The 24,778-nt window shown below is 40.2% G+C and overlaps 1 protein-coding gene across 1 annotated transcript in view; it reads right to left on the bottom strand.

Annotated features, from left to right (window-relative positions):
* DCDC2 (doublecortin domain containing 2) overlaps positions 1-24,778 on the bottom strand; it is a 149,383-nt gene that overhangs the window by 85,193 nt on the left and 39,412 nt on the right. Inside the window, exons 3-7 of the mRNA XM_082637177.1 lie at positions 19,568-19,644; positions 19,306-19,437; positions 14,790-14,936; positions 12,660-12,714; positions 2,633-2,795 (exon numbers count right to left, since the gene is read on the bottom strand). Coding sequence (XP_082493303.1) covers positions 2,633-2,795; positions 12,660-12,714; positions 14,790-14,936; positions 19,306-19,437; positions 19,568-19,644 — 574 coding nt within the window. The remainder of the gene's footprint in view (positions 1-2,632; positions 2,796-12,659; positions 12,715-14,789; positions 14,937-19,305; positions 19,438-19,567; positions 19,645-24,778) is intronic.

Raw genomic sequence — 24,778 nt, 5'->3', positions numbered from 1 at the left:
TGAGCCTGCACGTCCGGAGCCTGTGCTCCGCTAAGGGAGAGGCCACAACAGTAAGAGGCCCGTGTATTGCAAAAAAAAAAAAAATCAAAAAGAAATAAAGAGAGAAAAAAAGTAAGTAAAAAGAGTGGATATATGTATATGTATAACTGATAAACTTTGCTGTACAGCAGAAACTAATGCAACATTGTAAATCAACTATACTCTAATAAAAATTTTTTTAAAACACTGATAATTCAACTTTTTAATAAAGTTTACTTTCCTGTGAAACACGGAAATGCTGATTCAGCCTCTTGTGTTCACAAGTTTCCATGAATGAAATAACCTGAAGACATGATGGTCCCCTTTCTTTTGAGGGACAACTACTGAATCTAAAGACTTTCAAAAAACATATTGGAAGTAGGAGTTGGTATTTTCATAAGCTAATAAGAGCCTCACAGAAAATAAAAAAGTAGCACTTTATAAGAGCCTTTAATCAAAAATAATTCATAAAGAGTTTAACATGAGTCCTGTTTCTTAGTGGGTTTTAAAGTATTACAGAGACTTATCTATTTTGTAACTTCCATCCTTCATCCATCAATATTTATTAAGCGTCTCATCTGTCAGACCTGTGCTAATTGTTGAGGGCTGAAAACAAAAAAACCAGTAAGACATAGCTCACGGCCTTGGGAGTTTCACAATCTAGTATATACTGATTAAAATAAACCCTCTATTATTTTTTTTAATATTTATTTATTTATTTGGCTGCGCTGGGTCTTCGTTGTGGCATGCGGGACCCAGTTCCCTGACCAGGGATCGAACCCAGGTCTCCTGCATTGGGAACGCTGAGTCTTAACCACTGGACCACCAGGTTAGTCCCAACCCTCTATTATTTTTAATGCTCATGGCATGGCATGCTTTTCCAGGCTAGCTTTTTCCTTTGGTGCCTACCATACAACAAGCATTCAATAAACATCCTTTGACTGCATTTTACTGGCCTCCCTGTTTCAGAGTCACCGGAAAGGATTGCACAAACTTAAAGATAAAAGCAAAACTTTGAAGATAAATCTTAACATGAGCCCACATGTTGAAGAATGCTAATGGGGCTAAAAGAAGTTAAGTGACTTGCCGGAAGTCAAGAGCAAAACTGGGACAAGAATCTAGGACTCTCAACTTCCAGCTAATCTCCACTATTTAAATCTCTGAAGATTTTAAAACCCCTCCACTTTCTTCTCTATGGAATTGGCTCCTTTCATTTCACCTGTTCTTTTAACTTAGTCTCACACATCTTTCTTCTGAAACTTTAATCATCTGAGCAGCGTCTTCTAAACACTCACACAAGTTCATGCTGTCTCCTCAGCTGTGAAGCCCACTTGAGCTGTAATTCTAATGTGACACTTCATATGGACTTTGAAGTGAGCTGGAGCTCCCAGTTGGAAGCCAAGCTCTGGCCATGAATCTGAAACTTGATCCCATTCATCCTGTTCCAGGGCAGCCTGGCATGTCTTCCAGTGGGGGTAAGTGGATCCCAGGGGGAGGGAGAAGCTGTCACTCCTCCAGCCTTGTCCCAGCCAGCCCCCCGCCCACAGCATCACTCCACCCTCGTGCACTCGCTCCACTGAGACCATGCTCCGAGTGAAGCCAAAAAGAGCTTGTCTTCACAAAAAACTAACATGAAAAATTCACAGTTCTGACGGCACTCATCCTTAGTTTATCACACTTTTATCTTGAAATCTTGTACTAATGCAAAATGTTTTAAATTATTTTATACCGTCTCTCGCCTGGTCATGCAAGACACATAACTAACTTGGTACATATTGTTTATTGGTAAAGTGTGTGTGTGTGTTCTCTTGGATATCAGTAAAATCGGTGAAACATCTTTTTGGAAAAGGTGATCTGTGACTAAAAGTAATTCATAATGAATGTGAACAAGGGTTGTAGACACACAAATAGAGAGATCAACAGCAGCTGGCAAAAATGTTAATCGAGCCCTTTTAGATGGAACACAGGATGGTAAAAGTTGCCTTTTCCAATACGACCACTCAAGACATATTTTACCTCAAAACACATGTCCTTGGGACTTCCCTGGTGGTGCAGTGGTTAAGAATCCGCCTGTCAATGCAGGGGACACGGGTTCGATCCCTGATCCAGGAATATCCCACATGCTGCGGAGCAACTAAACCCATGCGCCACAACTACTGAGCCTGTGTTCTAGAGCCCACAAGCCACAACTACTGAGCCCGTGTGCCACAACTACTGAAGCCTGCGTGCCTAGAGCTTGCGCTCTACAACAAGAGAAACCACTGCAATGAGAAGCCCACGCACCGCAACGAAGAGCAGCCCCCGCTCGCCACAACTAGAGAAAGTCCATGCACAGCAACAAAGACCCAAAGCCGCCAAAAAAATTTTTTTTGATAAAAAATTTTAAAAAACGTGTCCGTGTAGCAGAATCTCTAATTACAAATAGAAATTAAGCATGAAAAACAGCAGCATCTCTCATACGCAGAAAGTCTTCTTTGAAAATTCTCATATAGGACAATAAGGAGTCTTTGCTGTAGGCCCAGGAAAACAAATGGATCTATTTACAAATTAAAATTGTATCACAGCCTTAAGATAATGATAATCAATAATAACAATATAATAACAACAAACTTACCACTGTTTGGAATTGTTTGCAGCGAACTCTTTAACTTTACATTCTGTTTCCCTTTCGTGGGTTTTTCTGAATTCACATCTTCTTTTTTCCCTTTCCTCTTTGGGGGCTGAGGAGATGAGTTGTCGCTGGATCCGACTGTTGACTTAGATTGGCGATCATTTCCCTACGTGGCAAAAGATGAGACCCTTACTATCGGCTGATGAACTCCCTAAGCAATTACTATTCAGTACAAGTCACTAATTAGTGGTAAAAAGGGCAGGGGCGGGAGATGGGGGTATTGTACTGATTCTGCTGCTGTCCACTACCTACATTAACTCTTCTTGGTGACAAAGGAAGGGTCTACCAGAGGAAGGAGAATAAAAATAATAGCACTTGACAATTGTTGAGTACTTAATTGTACCAGGTGTTCTATGAAATTGTCTCACTCAGTCCTCATAACCTGAGAGACAGGTACTGTTATCACCCCATTATATAGACAAGCAAATGAGGCTTAGTGGTTAAGCCTGCCCAAGGTCAGCCAGCCAGCAAGGAGCAGAGAGGGTCCGCTGTCTTAACCTTCCTCTCCCTCCTGCACCTTTCAGAAGGATCAGCAGGCAGCTATTGGATGAGGAATGACAAACCCGTTTGATCAGTTAATCTAGAAATACCTTCTTAACTGGTCGTCACTGTGAGTGTATCGGTATCATCATACAAGCGCTGTGCTTGTAGAAATCCTCTGATATTGACTCATCTGTTGATGACTGCCATGGCCTCTATGAATCACAAACCCAGAGCAACACAGACACAAGCAGCTCAAGACCACATGTCCTTCTTTCCTGCAAGGCGGCCCCCAACGATCACACGTTTGGTGGTTGCCTCTGATTCCCGTGTGCCTCCCGAAACGAAGACCCTGCATCTGCAAAGTGAGCTTCTCAGCATGAAGGTGAGGTTGAGTTCAGTGGCTCCTGTCACTGGCCCACATACAGCTCCTGGGGAGCCACATAAGAATCACTACAGTGGTGGCTACTGTACCCAAGGAAGAGCTGTGCTGATACTCAGCCACTGCTTGGCCATTGCGAGAAACACCCTCCTAACAAGACAGCCTTGGCCTTCAGACACTCAGGTGCTACACTTACCTGAATGCGTAAGGTGTGAGGCTGCAGGTAGTAGAAAGAATGCACGTCTTAGAGACCCAAAATACCCGTCTCAGAGCCACTGCGCTGCCACTAACCACCTATGGGACCTTGGGGTAACTAACTCCTACCTTCTTTGGGACTGGATCCTTATCAATTGAATGGGGTTGATGTGCCTGCCGTTAGGTCTATCATTAGGATGAAATGGTAACGTTTATAAAGTAATGAGTACAGTGCCTGGCATGTAGTTTTGTTCAAAGACTATCAGAGTGTCTCCTTCAAGAGCAGAGAGTTAACATCTTTTTCTTAAAAATCACACCAAACTCACACAATATTGGGTGCAATCTTTATGCAACATCTGTAGTATGCTAGTATCTGAAAAGAAGTGTAGCAATATTAAACAAACAAATCTGCCTAGAAACCTACTATAACTGCCCATTTTAAACATTTATATATTCAGTCATCCAGAAGCATTTAGTTTTAGCTATCACCCAATTAAGAATAGAAAAATTCACAGCCTTACAAATGAAGTTATTTATGCTATTTTGTCATAGCCTACAAGAAAATGAATTATGCATAAATTTATTAACATTATGAAAACTTGTCCAAACCTACAACACTTTTTTTGCATAATTTAATTTCCTATTCCAACTGCAATTTAAACATACAGTTTCCATTTAATTATTGCATTAACTGCAACCAGAGTTGGGGTTTTTTTCTTTCCTTTTCTTTAACGATTCTTCCTCACAAGGCCATAAACTGCCAGGCAGGAAAAATGCTAATGTGATTATAGTAGAGATTCCAAAACCATCATGTGAGAAGAAACCAACAGCCAGGTCTCATATTCTAGTCTATGTGCAAACAAGTCTATTCGTCCCAAGATTCTAAAACTTTAAAAGCCTTGAATGAGAGGAGTAACCCTTCTAGCAAGCCTACTAGAATGTTCAGAGATGCTGTTGAACTTTCAAGGACTGAAATGAAACTTAAAAAATGAGAAACTCTGGATCTCAGCATAATAGTTTTTTACCGCTCTCTGGGAAAACTCTTATTCACAAAGGGGTAAAACAAGGCAGAAGTAGATGCCCCATCCTGGAGTGTCTGGGGATTCATATAGTTCAAAAAATCAACTCTGTTGTTGAATATACAGGAAGTTCTGATTTACTACACCTCTATTAGGGACACTCAAAAGGGCAATTTGGGAGCATCAAGAAAGACTAGTTGATTCCAATAACTATATGAGGCATGGCTTTGGTAATTGACACTCATGCATTCAAATATTGATTAATGTCTAACTGCCAGGTACTTGGTGAGTAAGAACTAAGTTAAACTGAGAAAAAAGGAAGAACTGTTTTGTAATTAGAAGACGGGAAAGAATTTAAATGCTTTTCTTTTTAAAAAAGAAAACATGTTGTATAGCACAGGGAACTCTACTCAATATTCTGTAATAACCTAAATGGGAAAAGAATCTGAAAAAGAATAGACATATGTATATGTATAACTGAATCACTTTGCTGTATACCTGAAACTAATACAACATTATAAATCAACTATACTGCAATATAAAATAAAAATTAGAAAAAGAAAATATTGATTCATCTAAAAAATGAAATAGATATATAATAAACACAGATATAAATAAATTATATAATATAAATTATATATACTCATTTATTTATATAGTTAATTATATAAATTATAGATAATATGTAAATAAATTATAGAGAAAGGGAAGGGCAAGGGAATGGAAAGATGGATTTTCCTTTCTTTTCTGAGACTTCTGCATGTGACTCGTAAGTTGGATACATGGACAGTCATTGCTATTTGTGGGGCATAGGGAATAGGGGAGTTTTGCCATCTCATAAGAGCTATGCTAGTTGATAAAACAATATTACTAAGTATCTCTTTTGTGCTAAATACTCATAACCACAAATATTTACCGAATGTATAGATCGGTATTATTATCACTATTTTACAGATAAAGGAATTAACTTTCTCAAGGTTACCCAGGTCTGATTTTTCTGCTACACTGAACCTTCCTAATACCCAAGACACTAGAAACAGCTATTATATAGAATGGTTCCCTAAAAAAGCCACCTGGAAGTAATAGATGATGACTTTTTCCCAAAGTGGAAGAAATCAAGAAGCAGCCAAATTTTACAGCGTGTCCCATGCAAAAACTAGACCCCATGTGACACTTCAACCACTGTCCTGCCTTTGCCTCACACACATACCAAAATATCTGATAGGAATAGAAAACTTCTGGCCCAAACAAACAAAAAACTAAAAAGAGCCCTTCGATCACCCCTCACTCTACTGAAACTGGGATTTTTTCAGTAATTCCCTAGGCTCTTTCCAACAAGATCCAATCAACTCAGGTTTCTTTCATTACCAAGGTAGACTCATTTTCAGCCCCCATGAACATGTGTCAAAGACATACGGGCCATAAAGCATCAAGTTTAAAATAATTTTGTGCGGGATTTGCCGCACGCAGCAGCCTTCACAGTGTGTGTATTTCAGCGATGCACCCAGGAGACCTTCTGAGCAGGGGACCAAACCCAGACTTAGGCTGGCATTTCTCTCACTGTGCATCTAGTGATGGGAAGTGTGAGAAACCCTTTTATCCAAATTGGACTCCGTTTCCCAAAAGGCAAAATGGAATTTGGGAAGCATTTGGAATTGACCTTGCTTCACCGTGACTTTGATCATGCCGTTTTCTTACCAAAACCTTAGCAATTGCAATATTTGAACCTGTAAATTGCTGATCACAAGATACATCAGCCACATGGTAATAAGGACAACTAAAGACAATTTAACGTCGCCTTTGGCTCTTTCACATACGTCCCTGATTTTACATCTCTTCCACTAGAGGGCGCTTGGATTCCGTGTGGTGAGGCCTCGCAGCTAGAGAACAGCCTCCCGCCGGTGGGTTAATTTTTCAAATAGGACTTCAGAGGATTCACTTATATCTTCCTTTTGTTTTCAAGGCTAGAATCACAAGGTAAAATTATTCTCAATGTGCTCATTTCTGTGACTCCCCAGTCTGAACAGGGGTAACTTCTGGCATTCCCTGGCTGTTTTTGTTGTTGTTTTGTTCTTTTTGCGGTACGCGGGCCTCTCACTGTTGTGGCCTCCTCCGGACGCGCAGGCTCAGCGGCCATAGCTCACGGGCCTAGCTGCTCTGCAGCATGTGGGATCTTCCTGGACCGGGGCACGAACCCGTGTCCCCTGAATCAGCAGGCGGACTCTCAACCACTGCGCCACCAGGGAAGCCCCGCCCCCCGGCTGTTTTGAAAGGGTCTGGTGGACCCCAGGAACCCCCCAGCCCTGTTACCCACACTCCCTACCACAAGGGTGGGGCCTCGCGGACACGTCACCCCTGCACAGCAGGGTCCTCTATGCAGACTATGGCAGCTTTCTCTCTCTCTTTTTTTTGAAGTTCTATCAGGCCCCCATTCACACTCTCCTTCCTGCTGCAATACAGCCATTCCTGGAAGGCGGTGTGGAGAAATGATTTCCTAAAAATCCAGTTCTGTGTCCCCTTTGATTTGCATCACGAGTTCGGGGATGCCTTCCCTTTGATTGGACGATAGTTCCGAAAGTCTTAAGCCTGCTTGCCCATAGTCCCATTCACTCACAGCCCCACTCAGTGCCAAGCGGTTAACGATCTTAAAAACACATACATACAAAAAAAAAAAAAAAAAAAAAAAAACACATACATTCTCCAGGGAACCAATTAATTAAAGGAAAGGAGCAAACTGATCCTTCTCTTAAAAACCAAGTTTGTGCTTTTGGAACGCCTGACATAGAATATTCTCTCTGTGCGGCTCACAGCACTCACTCACACATCCACTAGACGGGTTTCCTGAGAACCTACTGTGTGCCCGGCGGGTTACTCCCCTCGGCTGGATATAACCTCCTAAAGAAGGCCCACCCTGGCCACCCAAAGGATACTGCACCCTCTCTCACTTTCTCTTTCCATATCCTCACGCATTTCTCTTCAAGCTTATCCCTGATTAATATCACACGTGTATTTGTTTGCCTTTTTCCTCCTCCAGAATGGAAGCTTCATACATTTACAGTTTTCTCTGGAATCTCTGCCTCCCCTTCCCCACAAGCGCTAAAACCGTGCTCGGGACATAATATGAACTCAATACACGGCTATTAGATGACCGGGTCCATCAGGGACAGCAGTCACAATATGCTCCACGAAGAAACAGGAGAGCTGTCCCTCTGCCCTGCTGCGTCCTGTCCAAGCCACCTGCATCACTCACCCGGACACCAGCCGTCCCACTGCCTCCTGCTTCTGTTCTTGCCCCGCCCCCCTTCTCTGTAGACAACACAGCCAGAATGATCCCTTAAAACTGCAAATCAGGGCTTCCCTGGTGGCGCAGTGGTTGAGAGTCCGCCTGCCGATGCAGGGGACACGGGTTCGTGCCCCAATCCGGGAAGATCCCACATGCCGCGGAGCGGCTGGGCCCGTGAGCCATGGCCGCTGAGCCTGCGCATCCGGAGCCTGTGCTCCGCAACGGGAGAAGCCACAACAGTGAGAGGCCCGCGTACCACAAAAAAAAAAAAAAAAACCCTGCAAATCAAATGATACCACTCTCTACTTGTATCCCTCAAACGGTGTCCTGGTAAGGAATAAAATCCAAACTCCATGCACGGCCTACACGATCAGGCCCTGCCCCCCCCCAATTTAATCGCAGACCACTCCAGCCTTCTTTCTGTCCCACTCCTTTACGTCAAGCTCTTTACCAAGGGCCCTTGTGACTGTTTCTCCTGCACCCACCTTGCGTGACTGGCTCCTTTACATCATTAAGGTCCCAATCTCAGAGAATCTTATATCAATTAGTGTCCTAATTAGTGCCCACATTTTATTGTTCTCATAGCACTTATCACCATCTGAAATTGTTTATATATTTGTTTATTATTTATTTATTTTTGGCTGTGTCAGGTCTTAGTTGCAGCTCACAGGATCTTCGTTGAGGCACGCGGGATCTTTTGTTGCGGCGCGTGGGCTCTTTGTTGTGGCCTGCAGGCTTCTCTCTAGTTGTGGCATGCGGGTTTTCTCTTCTCTAGTTGTGGCGCCCAGGCCCCAGGGCACGTGGGCTCTGTAGTTTGCGGCACACGGGCTCTAGTTGAGGAGCGCGAGCTCAATAGTTGTGGCGCGCTGGCTTGGTTGCCCCGCGGCATGCGGGATCCTAGCTCCCCAATCAGGGATCGAACCCGCGTCCCCTGCATTGGAAGGCAGATTCCTTACCACTGGACCACCAGGGAAGTCCCAGTATTTGTTTAGAGATTGATAGTCTGTCTACCCCATTCTTCCACCCTCCCTACTCCCAAACAGATACAGGCACTAGAACAAAAGTTCCCTGAGGTCTGAAACCTTGTCTGTCTGTTCATTAATCTATGCCAGTTGCTTCGTGCAATTCCTGGCACTCAGTAAGTGCTCACTAAACACATGTTGGATGGATGGTTGGATGAGCAGATGAATGGATGGATGAATCTACAGAATGCTTAGGGAGCATTGTGGAAAGAGAGGTAGACTCTACTATCAATGTATTTTTCTAAGTCATAGCATGGCAATATAATTTTGAGTCTTTGCTGTGTATGAGATGGAAATTCATCTCAAAATATAACTTGGAGTCTTCAAAGGCCACTTCCTCAAAGAGGTCTTTTCCTGACACACATATCCAAGTTCTCCTTTTATCTTCTTGCATATTGTTCTATACTTTTCCTTCATTTTAGTCACACTTTGTAATTACATATTGCTTTGTGGCATCACCTACGTAACACTTGTCTCCCTGAGTAGGCCAGGGCTAAGAGAGAGTGTTGTGTCTTTTTGCTCAATACCATCTCCCTGGTGCTTAGTTCCATGCCAGACACACAGAAGACTTCACCAATCATCATTAGATGACCCAGTATTCACAGCACAGATCTTCCAAACAAGTGAGCAAGAAAGAGGCATGTATGTGCCTCCTGTGTATGAATTTTAAAACGGGAAACACATTACACATTTTTAATAAAAAATCAGACATTCTAAATTACAGAAGAGTAAGCACTTAATCCCAAAGTTCAGTAATTGTGAATGTAAAGAGCTGAGTCCTGATCTTGGTTCTGACATGAACTTTCCCTATGACCTAGGTCAGTTATTCAACTACACTTGGTCTCTGTTTAACCATCACCTTTCCAGCTGTACTGTGAGAGTTAATGAGCTCAAATGTGCATGGTACGTGGAAGAGATTCCACCCCCGAAGTCCTGAAGAAGAGCAAGAGGACAAAATTTCCAAACCCTAAATTCCTGGTTTTTATTTAGCTTTATAGTGGCTAAAATATATTTTTCAGTTACTAGAATTCTCTCTCACCCCTTGCTCTCCACACACATGAAGTTTTGGGTCCTCTGTGGTTCTCACTACTCTGTCTCTCTGTCTGTCTGTCTCTCTCTCTCTCTCTCTCGGCTCCCACTCCCCCATCCTCTCATTCAACAGCATGAAGAACCCTGCTCACTGCCAGGCTGTGCTGAGTGCGAGGAAAGAACACTACCATGACACATCTCTGCTCTTCGACTATGACCATCATGTGGATTAACTTGCAAATCAACATCTGATGTCCTCAGCCTCTGCCATTTACAACTACTAGCTGAACATTTTTCAACTAGATTCCGTGATGACACAACTCAATGTACTGGAAAGTAAGCAGGTCACTGTTTCCTCTAGTTGCCCTCTTCTTAGCCATAGTACCACCATTTTCTCGGGCATCCAAGCTCAGAAACTTGCAGTTATCTTTGGCTCCAACTGCTCCATTAATCCCCTGTATCCAATCACCTAGCAAGTCCTTTGTTTCTTCATGAGCAATAATCACCTACTAGGGCTTCCCTGGTGGTGCAGTGGTTGAGAGTCCGCCTGCCGATGCAGGGGGACGTGGGTTCGTGCCCTGGTCCAGGAAGATCCCACATGCTGCGGAGCGACTGGGCCCGTGAGCCATGGCTGCTGAGCCTGCGCACCCAGAGCCCGTGCTCCGCAACGGGAGAGGCCACAACAGTGAGAGGCCCGCGTACTGTAAAAAAATAAAAAATAAATAAAATAAAAAATAAAATGAAAATAATAATAATCACCTACTGCTGCTCCCTCACCACCTACCTGGTCTAGGCTGTTACCACTTTACACCAAGGTTATGGAAGTTGCTTTGTAATTGACACCTCATCTATGGCCTCTCTCCATGTTAAGGTTTTCTCCACATAAAAGATCTGGCCTTTCTAGACTGGACTTGGATCAACATTCTCACTTCTCTGACGCCTTCATGAGCTTCCCTTAACTCAAGGCTAAAGACTAAACTCTACATTCTGACATTCGAGATCATCTAAAACTGCCACCACCTACCAAGTGAGGCACGTCAGCCTCCACACCAGGAGGGGCCCTCTGTTCCAGTTGGCCTGAGGGACTCATTGTCCCCCTGGGGTCAGAAATATTAGCTCCCTCCAAGCGGGCCATCTAGACTCAATCCTTCCCCTCCATTTACTCAATGGAGCCTTTGGAGATGCTACTTCTACTATCTGTGTTTCCTTTTCTCATTTTTAAACGCAATGACAACAGTACCTGCCTCATGGGGTTGGGGTTAAATAAATCACATCTGTAAAGACCTTGGCATGGTGTTGAACCCTTGAGTGTTCACTAAATATCAGCCAAAGTCATTGTTTCTCCGTGTGCTCATCTCTGCTCCTTTCTTCACACTGTCCTTTCTACCTCCCTTTCCTCTCCCTAACCTTCACCTGAATCTTAAACAGTCCTCAAAGGCACAGCTCAAATTCAACTTCCTCCACGTACTTTGGCCAATGCACATTGATTCCTTTTGTCTCATTCCTTCTGTATAGCTATCTCAGCACATTTTTTAATATTTAGCTTTAGCTTGTTAGTTACCTTTTCAAACTATTTTCTCTATTTCAATTAGACTGTACGTTTCCTGAGGGCAAGAGCTTTGTCATAAATAGTACAATAGTTACAGCGAATGAGTGGGTATGTCTGTTGTTTGTTATACTGAGATCAGCACTATTTCTTCACACAAAATTATTTTTCTTTTTCAAGAATTTCACATGATATTACAGAAAGGGGGGAGGGGAAGAAATATCTAAATCATCATTAGGAGACGGTATCATTGCCCAGCAGCCACTTATTTTACAAAACACCAGTATAAGCGTTTTGCTTATTTAATTCAGAAAGAAGAAATGTCAGATCAATTCTGACCACTACAGGTCAGGAAGTTCACCCAAAAGAGTAGAAAGAGAAGTTTCAGCCAAGAAGACCTGTCAAAGCAATACTCCAGCATGACATGAAACTCACCTCCATGAGGGGGTACAGACAAAAAATACAAATAGGTTAAGAAGTTACCTACTAAATACTTGTCACAGTTCCCACATAATGGGTATTTAGTAGACATTTGCTGAATTAACAAATAAATGAATGAATGATGGATGGAAAAGATTCTGATAAGGAGCTAAATATTTGGAATGGTTCTCAATCTTTTAAAGGAACATAACTTGAGGATTACTATTCTGTTACAAAAACTTTCTTTTCAGTCTTGGTCAGTGACAGAAAACAAGACTGGGCAGACCACTGGTGTGACCTAATACAGCATTTCTTCTCATCTGTGTATCACTGCCTAGATGTCAACCATGGTATAAATTTTATCAGATCTGTATATTAGGAAAAAGATATTTTGAAATCCATATTTTTAAAATGTTAGCTCTCCTTTAGAAACTTAGTTGTAACATTAATGTTCTAGTGTTGTTTCACATAATTGCTTATATACCACAAGGTGGCTAAGTTTCATTTCTTTGAATTTAATTGAAACCCAAAGGACAGTCTCTCTGAATCATACAGAAATATAGAACATTAATGAGTAAAGCATCTGATACTTACACTCCCTTTAGACTTTCTGGATCCTACAATAGGAGGTAGTGAAGAGGCTTTCTGACTGCGGAAACAAATTGCAATTTAGAAATCTGAGCATTATTCACAAATAATAAGGCAAGATAATCGTCATCTCAATTTGTCATCCTGACATGGAGCTCAACTACTTACTGACATCAGTATTTCACAAAAAGTCCCATAGACTTTCCCAATTTCACAAAGACCACCATAACATTTCCAAATTCCATTCCAAAAGACCTTTAATGTTTTCTTGTATAGTATTTTTTTATATAAATTTATTTATTTTAATTTATTTTTGGCTGTGTTGGGTCTTCGTTGCTGCGCACGGGCTCTCTCTAGTTGCAGTGAGCAGGGGCTACTCTTCGTTGCGGTGCACGGGCCTCTCATTGTGGTGGCTTCTCTTGTTGCGGAGCACCGGCTCTAAGCACGCAGGCTTCAGTAGTTGTGGCACGTGGGCTCAGTAATTGTGGCTCGCGGGCTCTAGAGTGCAGACTCAGTAGTTGTGGTACACGGGCTTAGTTGCTCCAAGGCATGTGGGATCTTCCCGGAACAGGGCTCAAACCCGTGTCCCCTGTCTTGGCAGGCAGATTCTTAACCACTGCACCACCAGGGAAGTCCCTCTTGCACAGTATTTTAATTGATGCTTACTAATAAATTTAGTACTGTCTTAAGTTTTTTCATAGCATTTAAAATCAGATCTCTAAATTTTCTATTTGCATTTCAAAAAATCATTTCCCAAGCCAAGTGATGATTTTGCCAGATGGCATTTAAAACTATAAATTTCCATCGTCTTTATCATGTCTATAATGCCTGCCTCTGATAGAAGCATAGAATAGTAAAACACTGGCATGTCTATTCAGGGAGTTTCTAAACCAGTCATTCTCACCAAAAAGTAAAAAATTCTTTTCAGCTCTAAGAGTAAGTTATTTCCCAGATGTTTCTATTATAGGAAAAGATCCATCTTGAAACCCAACCCATCTTGAAACCTAACCCTCTCTGAAAATAAGGAGGCCACAGAGATAAAGGTAAATCTTACTAATCTGCCTGAGAAAGGCCACCATGAGCTAGTTTTCTCACTGCCATCAAGTACAAGCTCTCACTGCAGAGTGTGCTGCAACGCCCAGCAGCCTAACCCAGTATTGTTTAGCAAATGTTGTGAAGGATTTGATTTCATGGATGGGTAAGGATGGTGAGCAGTAAGTCTGCTTGCATACTTCAAACACCACCCCTGAAATTCCATTTCATCTATTACTTATGAAACCCTTGGCTAGCCTCTCCATCAATCTACACAGATTGCAAATTAATGGAGAACAAATTGGTGACATTCTCAGAGCTCTATCTCTGCCACAAATCACCCACCCTAGCAGAGGACAACTACAAAAAGTCAGTTTTCTAGCAAAGTGGACACAGAAAAGCAGCAGAGATGGATTGCAGTGCACCATGAGCAAGCCAAACGGTCCCTGCATCCAGGGCTGGGGCTCTTCATGAAAATGCATGCCTCGGCGTCCATCCACTGGGCTGAAATAAGGCATTCTTCACAAATATATGACATCTCATAGAAGAAAATGGTCCACTGGGCACTGTGTGTAGTTAATAGTGTAATCTTTAAAATTCTGCATGTAATAATTACACACCCAGCCATTCTACTTATTTGTACAAAAGGAACTATATCATTTTTATATTTTACTGTTTTTATTTTTTAAAGTAGAAAATATTCATTTTTAATCACCTTTAGAAGTTTCTCTACACACCAACTGAAAAGTTATTCGGTCTAGCTAACCAGTTAAGATGCTATTAAAACTTCTAATAACGTATGCTGTTTAGAAGCTCACTGCCCTGTATCTTTTTCACAAAAATAAGTCTTTATTATAAATTTGTTAAGTGAATGGTAAAAAAATACTATATAGTCTATCATGGATTCCTCACAATTATATTTTCATGCAATAGTTCTCAATCTCCAATCACAGCAAAATAAACACTGATCAATTTATTTCATACATGCTTTCCATTTTAACTGATAAACAAGATTCTATAAAATAGACCAGTGGTCAGCATAAGACTCAATGCTATTTCAAGTGATAATTAAAATGTGAGAAGTGAATGAGGATGCAAACTTACCCATAAGACCTTCTCATCGTTGACTTGTCAAAAAGTAATTCACTGTAAGGCAATTTCTTAAACTTATCTCTGCCGACAGCCACGTAAAACTGCCCATTCTCCAACTCTGCCCCACTCTCAATCAGTTTTCCTTCTAAAGTATAAAGTCTGCCAAAATATGAATGCCAGTGATTAAAATTTTAACAAGCATTGCAAGAACTGCTTAAAATCACAGAGTCAATTAAAAACTCTTCTTAAGTTGGCTCATTCGTTACTATGCTAATTACTGAATTATAAATGCTTCAAAGTCATTAGACTCAGCTAAATGCCATTGCTATAATGCACATGCAGTTACTCTCTAGCTGTACAGTGTTTCATCCCAAGAAACCTGACAATCTAACATAATGATCCCCTATTGCTGCCCTATTTAGATTTTAGAGGGAAAGAATTAACTTGTAGAGAACGTCGTGCTTTAAATGAAGCTCGACTTTCACCGAAGTTTGATTCTTCTACTTATATTCTGTGAGCACCTTTAAAATTCATTTTCTTAATGCATTGGTCAGGTTGACAAGCCACTTACTGCATTCCATGCAAGAGCGGCCCTCAGCCAAAATTTTACATCCAAGCACACAGAACTGGGTCAGAAAACAAGAGGTGAGAGGGCAGGAGGTAAAAGAACCCACTGCTAGTATTAATGACGCAGAACTGCATAGCGTTCATGCTTCCTTTCTTTTTTCTTTTGCCTTCCCTCATCGTCCCAGAATCAAGGGATTTCACAAGAACTTCCCTTTACTGTAAAACTGCTGCTGCAAACTACAATATGTTACTTATTAAAAGAACAGTGATAACTTTGCTAGACGATTTAAAGTGTCCACAGAACTTGTTTAAAGAACAAGAAAAAACAGACTATTAGAAAACTACACCACAAAGACAAGGCATGTTTTTGAAGGTGATAAACAAAAGAGTTAGTAACTGGAAGGGTTTTAAGATAATAACTTTTAAGATTCTCAGACTTCTTATATTATATCATTAAGGGCAGTGATAGTTGTCATTGACCTGTGTACTTGTTTACTGATTATGTAAATGGCCATATCATATGGAGTCAAGAAGTAAAACAAAAACAGCCACCAAACCCCCAAACATGTGTCAGTACTGAGTTAGTATAAAGATGCTAAAGTCTTTCTTTATAATGTAATTCTATCCCTCAAAGTCTAAATACCAACACTTAACTCAGATACCTGGATTTCCTGCCTTGACCTACACCAGGGTTGCTAAACATTATTGACATTTTGGACCTGATAATTGTAGGAGAGGTGGGGAGGCTGTCCTGAGAATTGTAAGATGTCAACAGCACCTTTGGCCTCTACCTACGAGATGGTAGATGGTAGCTGCCCCTATTCCCTGACTCCGGACACTGCAAGCATCCCCTAGTGGCAAAATTGCCCTGGTTGAGAACCACTGGCCTAGATCCAGATATTCTTCTTCTTTCATTTTCCTTCAAAATAGGAAGATCTGAATCAGTAGTTAACTTTTATAGCTAGAAATTAAAAGGCAGCAAAGCTGTGACTCTGGAAACAGCCAAAATTTGACTGGTTTCCTCAACAGGTCGGTAAAAGATACTGAGTAAATTCTAGCCTGTGATTTTAGCCTTCTTTTATATGACTCTTGTTGACCTGCTTTCTTACTTTGCTACAAAACACAAGAATCATAAACAAAGAGTTGAACCAATTTGTGTGGGATGCTTTTGATATATATACTGATGCACAGGGAGGGTCCAACCCTCCCTGTTCTGTTCTGTTAAGGGAGGGTAGGCGTGTCCCAAGTGAGCAGCAACCAAACCTCATTCATGTCTGGCATTACAGTCAGAATTAAGCCTCTCCAAGTATTCAGGTGTTTCAGGGGACATATAACTATATTCTCATTTCTGTATTTGTTCTGGAATATATTTTATTTCTATGTATCAATTTGTTCATATCAATATATGTATGAATAGGTGTATCTGGGCATGCAATTGTGTGTATGTATCTTTGTGTGCTTCATATTATTTATTGAGTGGGTTTACATCTATGTATGTGTCAAAAGACAAAACTATATATCTTTTTAAAAAAATCAGTGTATAACTGTTGAGATCTGCCTTTACTCCTGATGCCAAAATGAAATCCAAATGGATCAAAGGTTTAAATGAAATTTAAAAGTTGAAAGACGAAAACATGGGAGAATATTTTTATAATCTCAGAGTGAAGAAGACCTAAGCTAATCATAGAACCTAATGACCATAATGAAAGATTGAAAATTTGACTGCATCAAAATTCATCATATCTGTGTGCAAAAAGAAACATAAAGAGTTATAAAAATACAAACTGGAAACATATTTAAACATATTTAAATATGGAAACATATTTAAAACTCATATATGAGAAAGGGCTAATTTCTGTAATATATAAAGAGTCCCTATAAATCAATGAAATAAATGTGCAAAGGCCATGAGATATATATTCATATTCATATGTAATGAATATGTTCATTCATATATAATGGGAGATAAATGTATGGCATTTATTTACAGACTAGCTTGGTAGTTAACAGCTTAGGCTCTGGAGCAGACTGCCTACTAGGTTTGAATTCCAGCCCTTCTGCTCATTACCTGAATAATCTTGGGCAAGTAAATTTCCCCCACTATGTCTCATGTTTCATGTCTATTAAAAGAGAATAATAGAACTAGTCACCTCATAGGGTTGCTGAGTTAATTAAGTTAAAAATGTAAAACACTTGGAATAATGACTCGCACACAAGAAATGATCAGTGATATTGTTGTTGTAGTATATTAAATAAATAAAATTCAAGAAACAATGAAATACTACTTTTACGAAGACAAAATGTTTGTTAGTTTTATAGTATAGATGAGAGCATGAAAAACAGGCCCTCTCATGCACTTTTGGTAAATTAGTACAGACTCTTTGGAAGACAGTTGGCAGTATCTATCAAAATTTAATAGCATTCACCACTTGATACAGCAATTCGACTTCTACACTTTCATCTCTTAATAAACTCTGCTTAGATACAAAAATATGTACTGTAATAGCAAAAGGTTGAAAATGACTGAAATTTCCATCAAGAGGAGACTGTTAGATAGATTAAGGTACACCCATAAAGTGGAATATTTTGTAATCTCTAAATATAATAACATAGACCTATTTGTGCTGATAAGAAAACTGTCCAAGATTTTTTGTTACAGGGAAAAAAGCAAGGTGTATTTACATATTTATTCATGTGTGTGTGTGTTCCCATTTGTGTTTCTATGAATTCCAGTTTCCATCCTGCAACGATGCAGAAAAGTACTGGAAAGAAAGACTGGGGAACCTGAGGTGGGAGAAATAGTTTTTATTTATATTTTTGTCCTATTTGAATTTTTTACCACATGTGAAGTATTAATACTTTCAATTAAAACAATTATATTTAAAATCACAATGGTTGTGAAACTATATATACTAATATATGTAAATATGCATACATTAATCTGTACCCACATTTAACTGAAGAACATACAACCATCTGAGAGCTTATTTTACCCTATATGTCTATAGTGTTCTCTACCAGTGGAGTATGTTAGAGAGACTGGGTGAGGATAATATTCAAGAATAACTACCAGGGGCCTCCCTGGTGGCGCAGTGGTTGAGAGTCCGCCTGCCGATGCAGGGGATACGGGTTCGTGCCCCGGTCTGGGAGGATCCCATATGCCGCGGAGCGGCTGGGCCCGTGAGCCATGGCCGCTGGGCCTGCGCATCCGGAGCCTGTGCTCCGCAACGGGAGAGGCCACAACAGTGAGAGGCCCGCATACCGCAAAAAAAAAAAAAAAAAAAAAAAAAAGAATAACTACCAGAAAACTCTTCATTGGATTTCAAATATTTGTGTGTCACATATTATATATAATCTCTGTACATGTCTATATTATTATTATATATATTAGAACTTGAGAAAAATGTTTTTGATTTCTCAAGTTTAGGCAACCCCACTTAATTATCCTCTCTAACTTGCCTCCTTCCTAAACCCACTAATACCTCCTGATGTCTTATTTTTTTACCTGAGGCAAATGATTTGGACCATCAGATAATTATAAATATCTCCTAAAGAAAAGGACAGTTAATTAAGAGTCAAGAAGCTGGCTCACTCAAAAAAAAAAGTCCTTCTCAAATAAAACAATGCTGATGCTTGCCTATTTGCTGTAAATCAAAAGAAAAAAATAGTTAATATTTGTTGATGTGCTCTATGTGCCAAAGAATATAAACAGTTAATATTTGTTGAGAAGTTACTATGTGCCAAGTACTGTTCTAAGCTCTTTATACGGATTAACTCCTTTCTAAAACAACTCTACGTGTACGAACAATTATATACCCATTTTACAGATAGAGAAAATGAGGCATATAGAGCCTAACTGGAGAGCTGAAATTCAAATCTAGGGACCAGTGACTCCAGAGCCTCTTGGGAATATCCTCAGCAATTCTGAAATCCATCCACTTGCAAGAGTACTTTGACATACCTGTGGACAGCCCCACTCCTCAGAGTTATTTTTTCCGTGACCATTTGTAGTACATGATCCCACTGATTCAAGGCTTTTCTAGGGATGAGGAGTCGAGAAGCTGGGTTTATAAGGTCCCCATTTGCAATCAAGCTGGAAAAAAAGCAAAGCCAGTGAGCCAAACTGTTTGACAGTTATGCCTTTAAAACTACAAAATAAATCCCAACCCAAAAGGAAACCACCACAACAATTTTAACTCAAAACGTAAAGGGCTCTAACTTACAAGATAGCGCAGGGTTCCAGGAGCGGTTTTCTAAAGCGAGCTGACACATTGATCCTGCTGTGGATTACTGGTTTTACCTTCAAAAGCAAAGAAATACAAATCACGGAGCTTATGAAATACAAAGCACCGAGTGCTTTTTTTTCCCCCATGAGGAAAAATTACAGGTTTCCAGGGAACTGGCTGAGACCTGTGTTGCCTTTGTTAAAACCTTGCTTTTTTTTCCACTTACATAAACATTTTGGGCTCACCCTCTATCGATGGCATGTTGCCTTAACAGAGAGCTCAAGAAAAATTTCACTTAAGCCCTGGGCATACTACTCATGATCTGTGCCAACAACAGAAACTGTTGAGCTATTATGAGAAATTTAAGGCAACTTTTTTAAGCAATTACTTTCTGTAAAACAAAAATAAAATAATAAAATAAAATAATCCTATAAAATCTTGAACTCCCAAGTGTCCTCCCCCTCCAGCCACAACATAGTGTTTGGTCATCTCTCCTCACCCGCCTGCTGCCTAGAGTTTCTGGGTCCCCACCAGGCACTTGACCCCATCCTATTTTCTTGAGACTGACTTCATCAACTTTTCTCAACTTCACTTCTTCCTCTATCCACCAGCCAGACTCTGACCACCACCCTCCATTCCCGAACCCCTTGCATCTGGGTAGGTCTGGTCATCTTTCCGGCTCCTTTTGCTTCCAGGGTCCAGGCTGTTGTACCGAGAACCACATGGCCCCTCGGGCACCTTGGCCTGAGACAAGGCTTTGGCATCGGCCAGCCCTGTCCTCCTCCCAAATCAACTACTTCTTACATTTCCCACAGTAAACTGTCCAAATCCCTACCTTTCATCCTAAATCCTAAAATCACACTCCAGGCACACCCACTCTCAGCACATCATTTCCCTCCAAACTTCAAGAAAATAAACGCCAACAGGCATGAAGGCTTTCAACTTCCCTTCCCTCCATAACCCACTTCATCTACATCTTCACCACTTTTCTCCTTTGCTGCCTGTCTCAGGAGAAGGATCCTTATCCCTTTACAAAGCTAAGCCCCCATCTTGATTTTACCCCCTGCTGCCTCTACTTGTTCCCTTAAATAGCTAGGACCCTTCACCCCCATCTGGTGTCTTCAATTTCTCCCTTGACCCTTTGGCCCTTTCGCTCCTCTTCATCATTCCTCTTCCTAATTCCTCCCACCCTATCCTCTCCTCAGTCTTCTGCTATCTGGTTTCCACTGAAAGATATATCCCAACTCTTAAGCTTGGCCTACAAGGACCCCCATGACCAGCCACTGCTTCCTTGGTTCCCTCATCTCCCACCAACACTCCTTCCTCCCCAGCCCCTAGTTGTGACTTTAGGTCAAACCAGCCTACCTTCCTCCATTAATCATCAAAACTATGCCCTGAATAAGTACTTACTATTTAACCCCATTTTACAAATGAAGAAACTGGAGCTTAATTAATTAATTTGCCTAAAATCACACATACTAAGGGGCAGGGTTGTCCATACAAGTGAACCACTATTTGCTTTGCACTTTGGTAGTTATTTTAGAGATAAATATTAACCCTAAATAATTTATGGGACTCTCTCTTCAATCAAATTATGCCATTTTGAGAAGAATAAGGGGTAGAATTCTTCTTGACTCTCCAGTGCCTAAAACAACACTTGGCAATGCCTGCTAGTTGAACAATAAATGTTTATTGAAATTTAATTAAAAGAGACTCTAATTTAGAGTAAAATATTTTTAATCAATCACAATAATTTTTTTTTTGCATTTTAAACCCAGAGATTCTTGGCCCTAAGCTAATATTTGCAGTGATGTTGACTTTTAAAAAAAAAAAGTTTAACAGATAATGTATGCACCTGACCAAAATTCAAGTGGTAAAATGGGGCATACAGTGAAAAGGAAGAATCTTTCCCATTCCTGTCCCCCCACAAAGTTGCAACCAGAATTAGCAATATTCGTTCAAATGCAGCCTATACCTACATATACATATTGTCTTATGTGAACATTTTATACATGTAATTTTTAAACATAGGAATAACTTGCTGTGCCCATTCTTCTGCACCTTGCTTTTTTCATTTAACAATTACCATGGCAGTTGTTCCATACTGGTAGTTACAGTAAGGGTTGCTTCATTCTTTGTAATAGCTGTGTATATTCCACACCATGGATGTGCCATAATTTATTTAACCTGTCCCTCAGTGACAATCCTGTTGGTTGTTTCTAAATTTTGCTGTTGCAAATAATGCCATGATAGATTTCCTCGTAAATATTTATTTGCATAAATATGTAAGCCTTTCTGTAGAATAAATTATTAGAATTGAGAATTTGCTGAAATAAAGAAGAGGCAGTTTTTTTCAGTTTAATGTAATGTATTGCAAGCTTACTCTTGATTGATCCCAAGGGTCCCTTGATTTATTTAGTTCATACTATAGCATAAGAAAATAGATTCGATTTCCAAGGAATAAAGTTTTGTGGCCAGGGTTGTAGTTTACAGCACCTTGGATGACTACAAATCCCTCTCCCAGCAGATTTGCTGCTTCTTAAGGTTTAGCTTGTTTAACTGCAAATGAGTCTTTGCCTGTGTGAAGGACAGGCCTTTCTGATTCTGCATCTATGCTGATAGGATCTGCTTTGTGAAATCCTCCCAACCTCTTAATACTGACTCCCTGGCCACTGAACTTAAAGCTTCTGCCACATCCCTGGTTCTCTATTGCCCTTCCCTGCCTTTTTGCTTTTTTAAATAGCACTTACCATCATCTAACATATTGTACATTTTACTTATCTGGTTTTTAATTTATTGTCCCTACTGTTACCTTGTAGTTACCCTCAATATTGACTAGTAATGTACTGAGCAAATACATCATACCAATTGTTATTTTTTCAAATGTCTTTCCTTCCAACCTTGATTGCTTAATACCCTGTTAGACTGTTGAATTAAAGATGAAGGTGAATACATTAGATAAACAAATAACTTGGAAACTCCTGTTGAGCTGCCTGATATATGCTATTTTTCTTTAGCCCATACATGTCTATAGTTATTATATACAGAAACTCACAAATAGATGATTTTTTAAATAATTATATAACTTGATTCTGAGTCTGTAAGTTGTTGCTTGAATTAAATTAAACCATCTGTCTTGAATAAGTTGTTTTCCTCATTCAGTATGACAAAAATACTCTCCAAGTGTTCATGATTAACCAGCTGAATTGAAGATTAATCCTAAATATATATTTCTTTGAGTCATTTTAGTTAAAATAACTAAATCAGTCTGTTTCCAGATATACTAATAAAAGAATTTGAAAAAATAATCCAAGTAATATGTTTGAATTGAAAAAAAAAATGTAAGACCATTGTATAAAACAATTAGGACTTTTGAAGGGAAAAAATACCATTTTTCATTAAAAATGCATTTTTCTAATTGGCATTTTTTTAAATAAATTTATTTATTTTTGGCTGCATTGGGTCTTTGTTGCTGTGCACAGGCTTTCTCTAGTTGGCAGTGAGCGGGGGCTTTTCTTCGTTGTGGTGCACGGGCTTCTCATTGCGGTGGCTTCTCTTGTTGTGGAGCACGGGCTCTAGATGAGCGGGCTTCAGTAGTTGTGGAACACGGGCTCAGTAGTTGTGGCTCGTGGGCTCTAGAGCGCAGGCTCAGTAGTTGTGGCACACGGGCTTAGTTGCTCCGCGGCATGTGGGATCTTCCCGGACCAGGGCTCGAACCCGTGTCCCCTGCATCGGCAGGCAGATTCTCAACCACTGCACCACCAGGGAAGCCCTCTTGATACATTTTAAAAATTCAATTTTAAATTGCTCTTTTTTTAAAAAAATCACATGGGCTTCCCTGGTGGTGCAGCAGTTAAGAATCTGCCTGCCGATGCAGGGGACACGGGTTCGAGCCCTGGTCTGTGAAGATCCCACATGCTGCGGAGCAACTAAGCCCATGCGTCGCAACTGCTGAGCCCGTGAGCCACAACTACTGAAGCCCGGGCGCCTAGAGCCCGTGCTCCACAACAAGAGAAGCCACTGCAATGAGAAACCCGCACACCGCAGCGAAGAGTAGCCCCCTGCTCGCCGCAACTAGAGAAAGCCCGCGCACTGCAAAGAAGACCCAATGCAGCCAAAAATAAATAAATTAAATAATTTTTTTTAAAAAATCACGTTTTTGTCACTGTCCATATATGATAGACTTAGGCATTTAGGAAAAAACATACTGAAGCTACTTATTTGCAAAATATAGCCCAACCTACACAAAGAGCCTTCAACTCTATTTTCCTTCAGTGCCTTCAGATGAAGTCCAAGTGTCCTGGACTTGGGTATTTGAGATCACATCTGAGCTGGCCCCATCTTTTCACACTCTAACCTCATTTCTCACTATTCTATCACCTACCCTTCACTCATCTGGATATAATTCTCCTCAGAAATTCCATATCATTTTGTCTGAATCTCCATACAACATTTTTCATAGGTATAACATATTCCCCTTATGTTATCAATATTTTCATGGACTGCATCTCTCTTTTATTTTTTTTAGTAATGAGCCTCATCTATAACTCAAAGATCCATTCATGGCACTTTGGCACTTTGGACATAGAATTCACTCAGTAAATACTTTTTTTTAATTGAAGTATAGTTAATTTACAATGCTGTTAGTTTCAAGTGTACAGCAAAGTGATTCATAGATAGATAGATAGATAGATACTTTTTCAGATTCCTTTCCATTACAGGTTATTATAAAATATTGAGTGTAGTTCCTTGTGCTATACAGTAGGTCCTTGTTGTTTATCTATTTGATATATAGTAGTGTGTGTGTATGTTAATCCCAAACTCCTAATTTGTTTACCCTCCTCTCCTCTATGGTAACCATAAGTTTGTTTTCTATGTCTGTGAGTCTATTTCTGTTTTGTAAATATGTTCATTTGTATCATTATTTTTTTAGATTTCACATATAAGTGATATCATATGATATTCATCTTTCTGACTTAATATGATAACCATTTAATATGATAATCCCTAGGTCCATCCATGTTGCTGCAAATGGCATTATTTCAGTCTTTTATATGGCTGAGTAATATTCCATTGTGTGTGTATATGTGTGTGTGTGTATAATCTTCAGTAAATACTTTAATTAAGCAAAATTGGGACCAATTTTTTTGAGCACATACCATGCCCAGAATTGTATCAAACACTTTCCACATGTTACCTTGACTTTTT

The sequence above is a fragment of the Mesoplodon mirus genome (genome assembly GCF_964341445.2).
Source record: "Mesoplodon mirus genome assembly, chromosome: 12".
Taxonomy (NCBI): domain Eukaryota; kingdom Metazoa; phylum Chordata; class Mammalia; order Artiodactyla; family Ziphiidae; genus Mesoplodon; species Mesoplodon mirus.
This window is presented reverse-complemented; position numbering and strand designations above follow the sequence as displayed.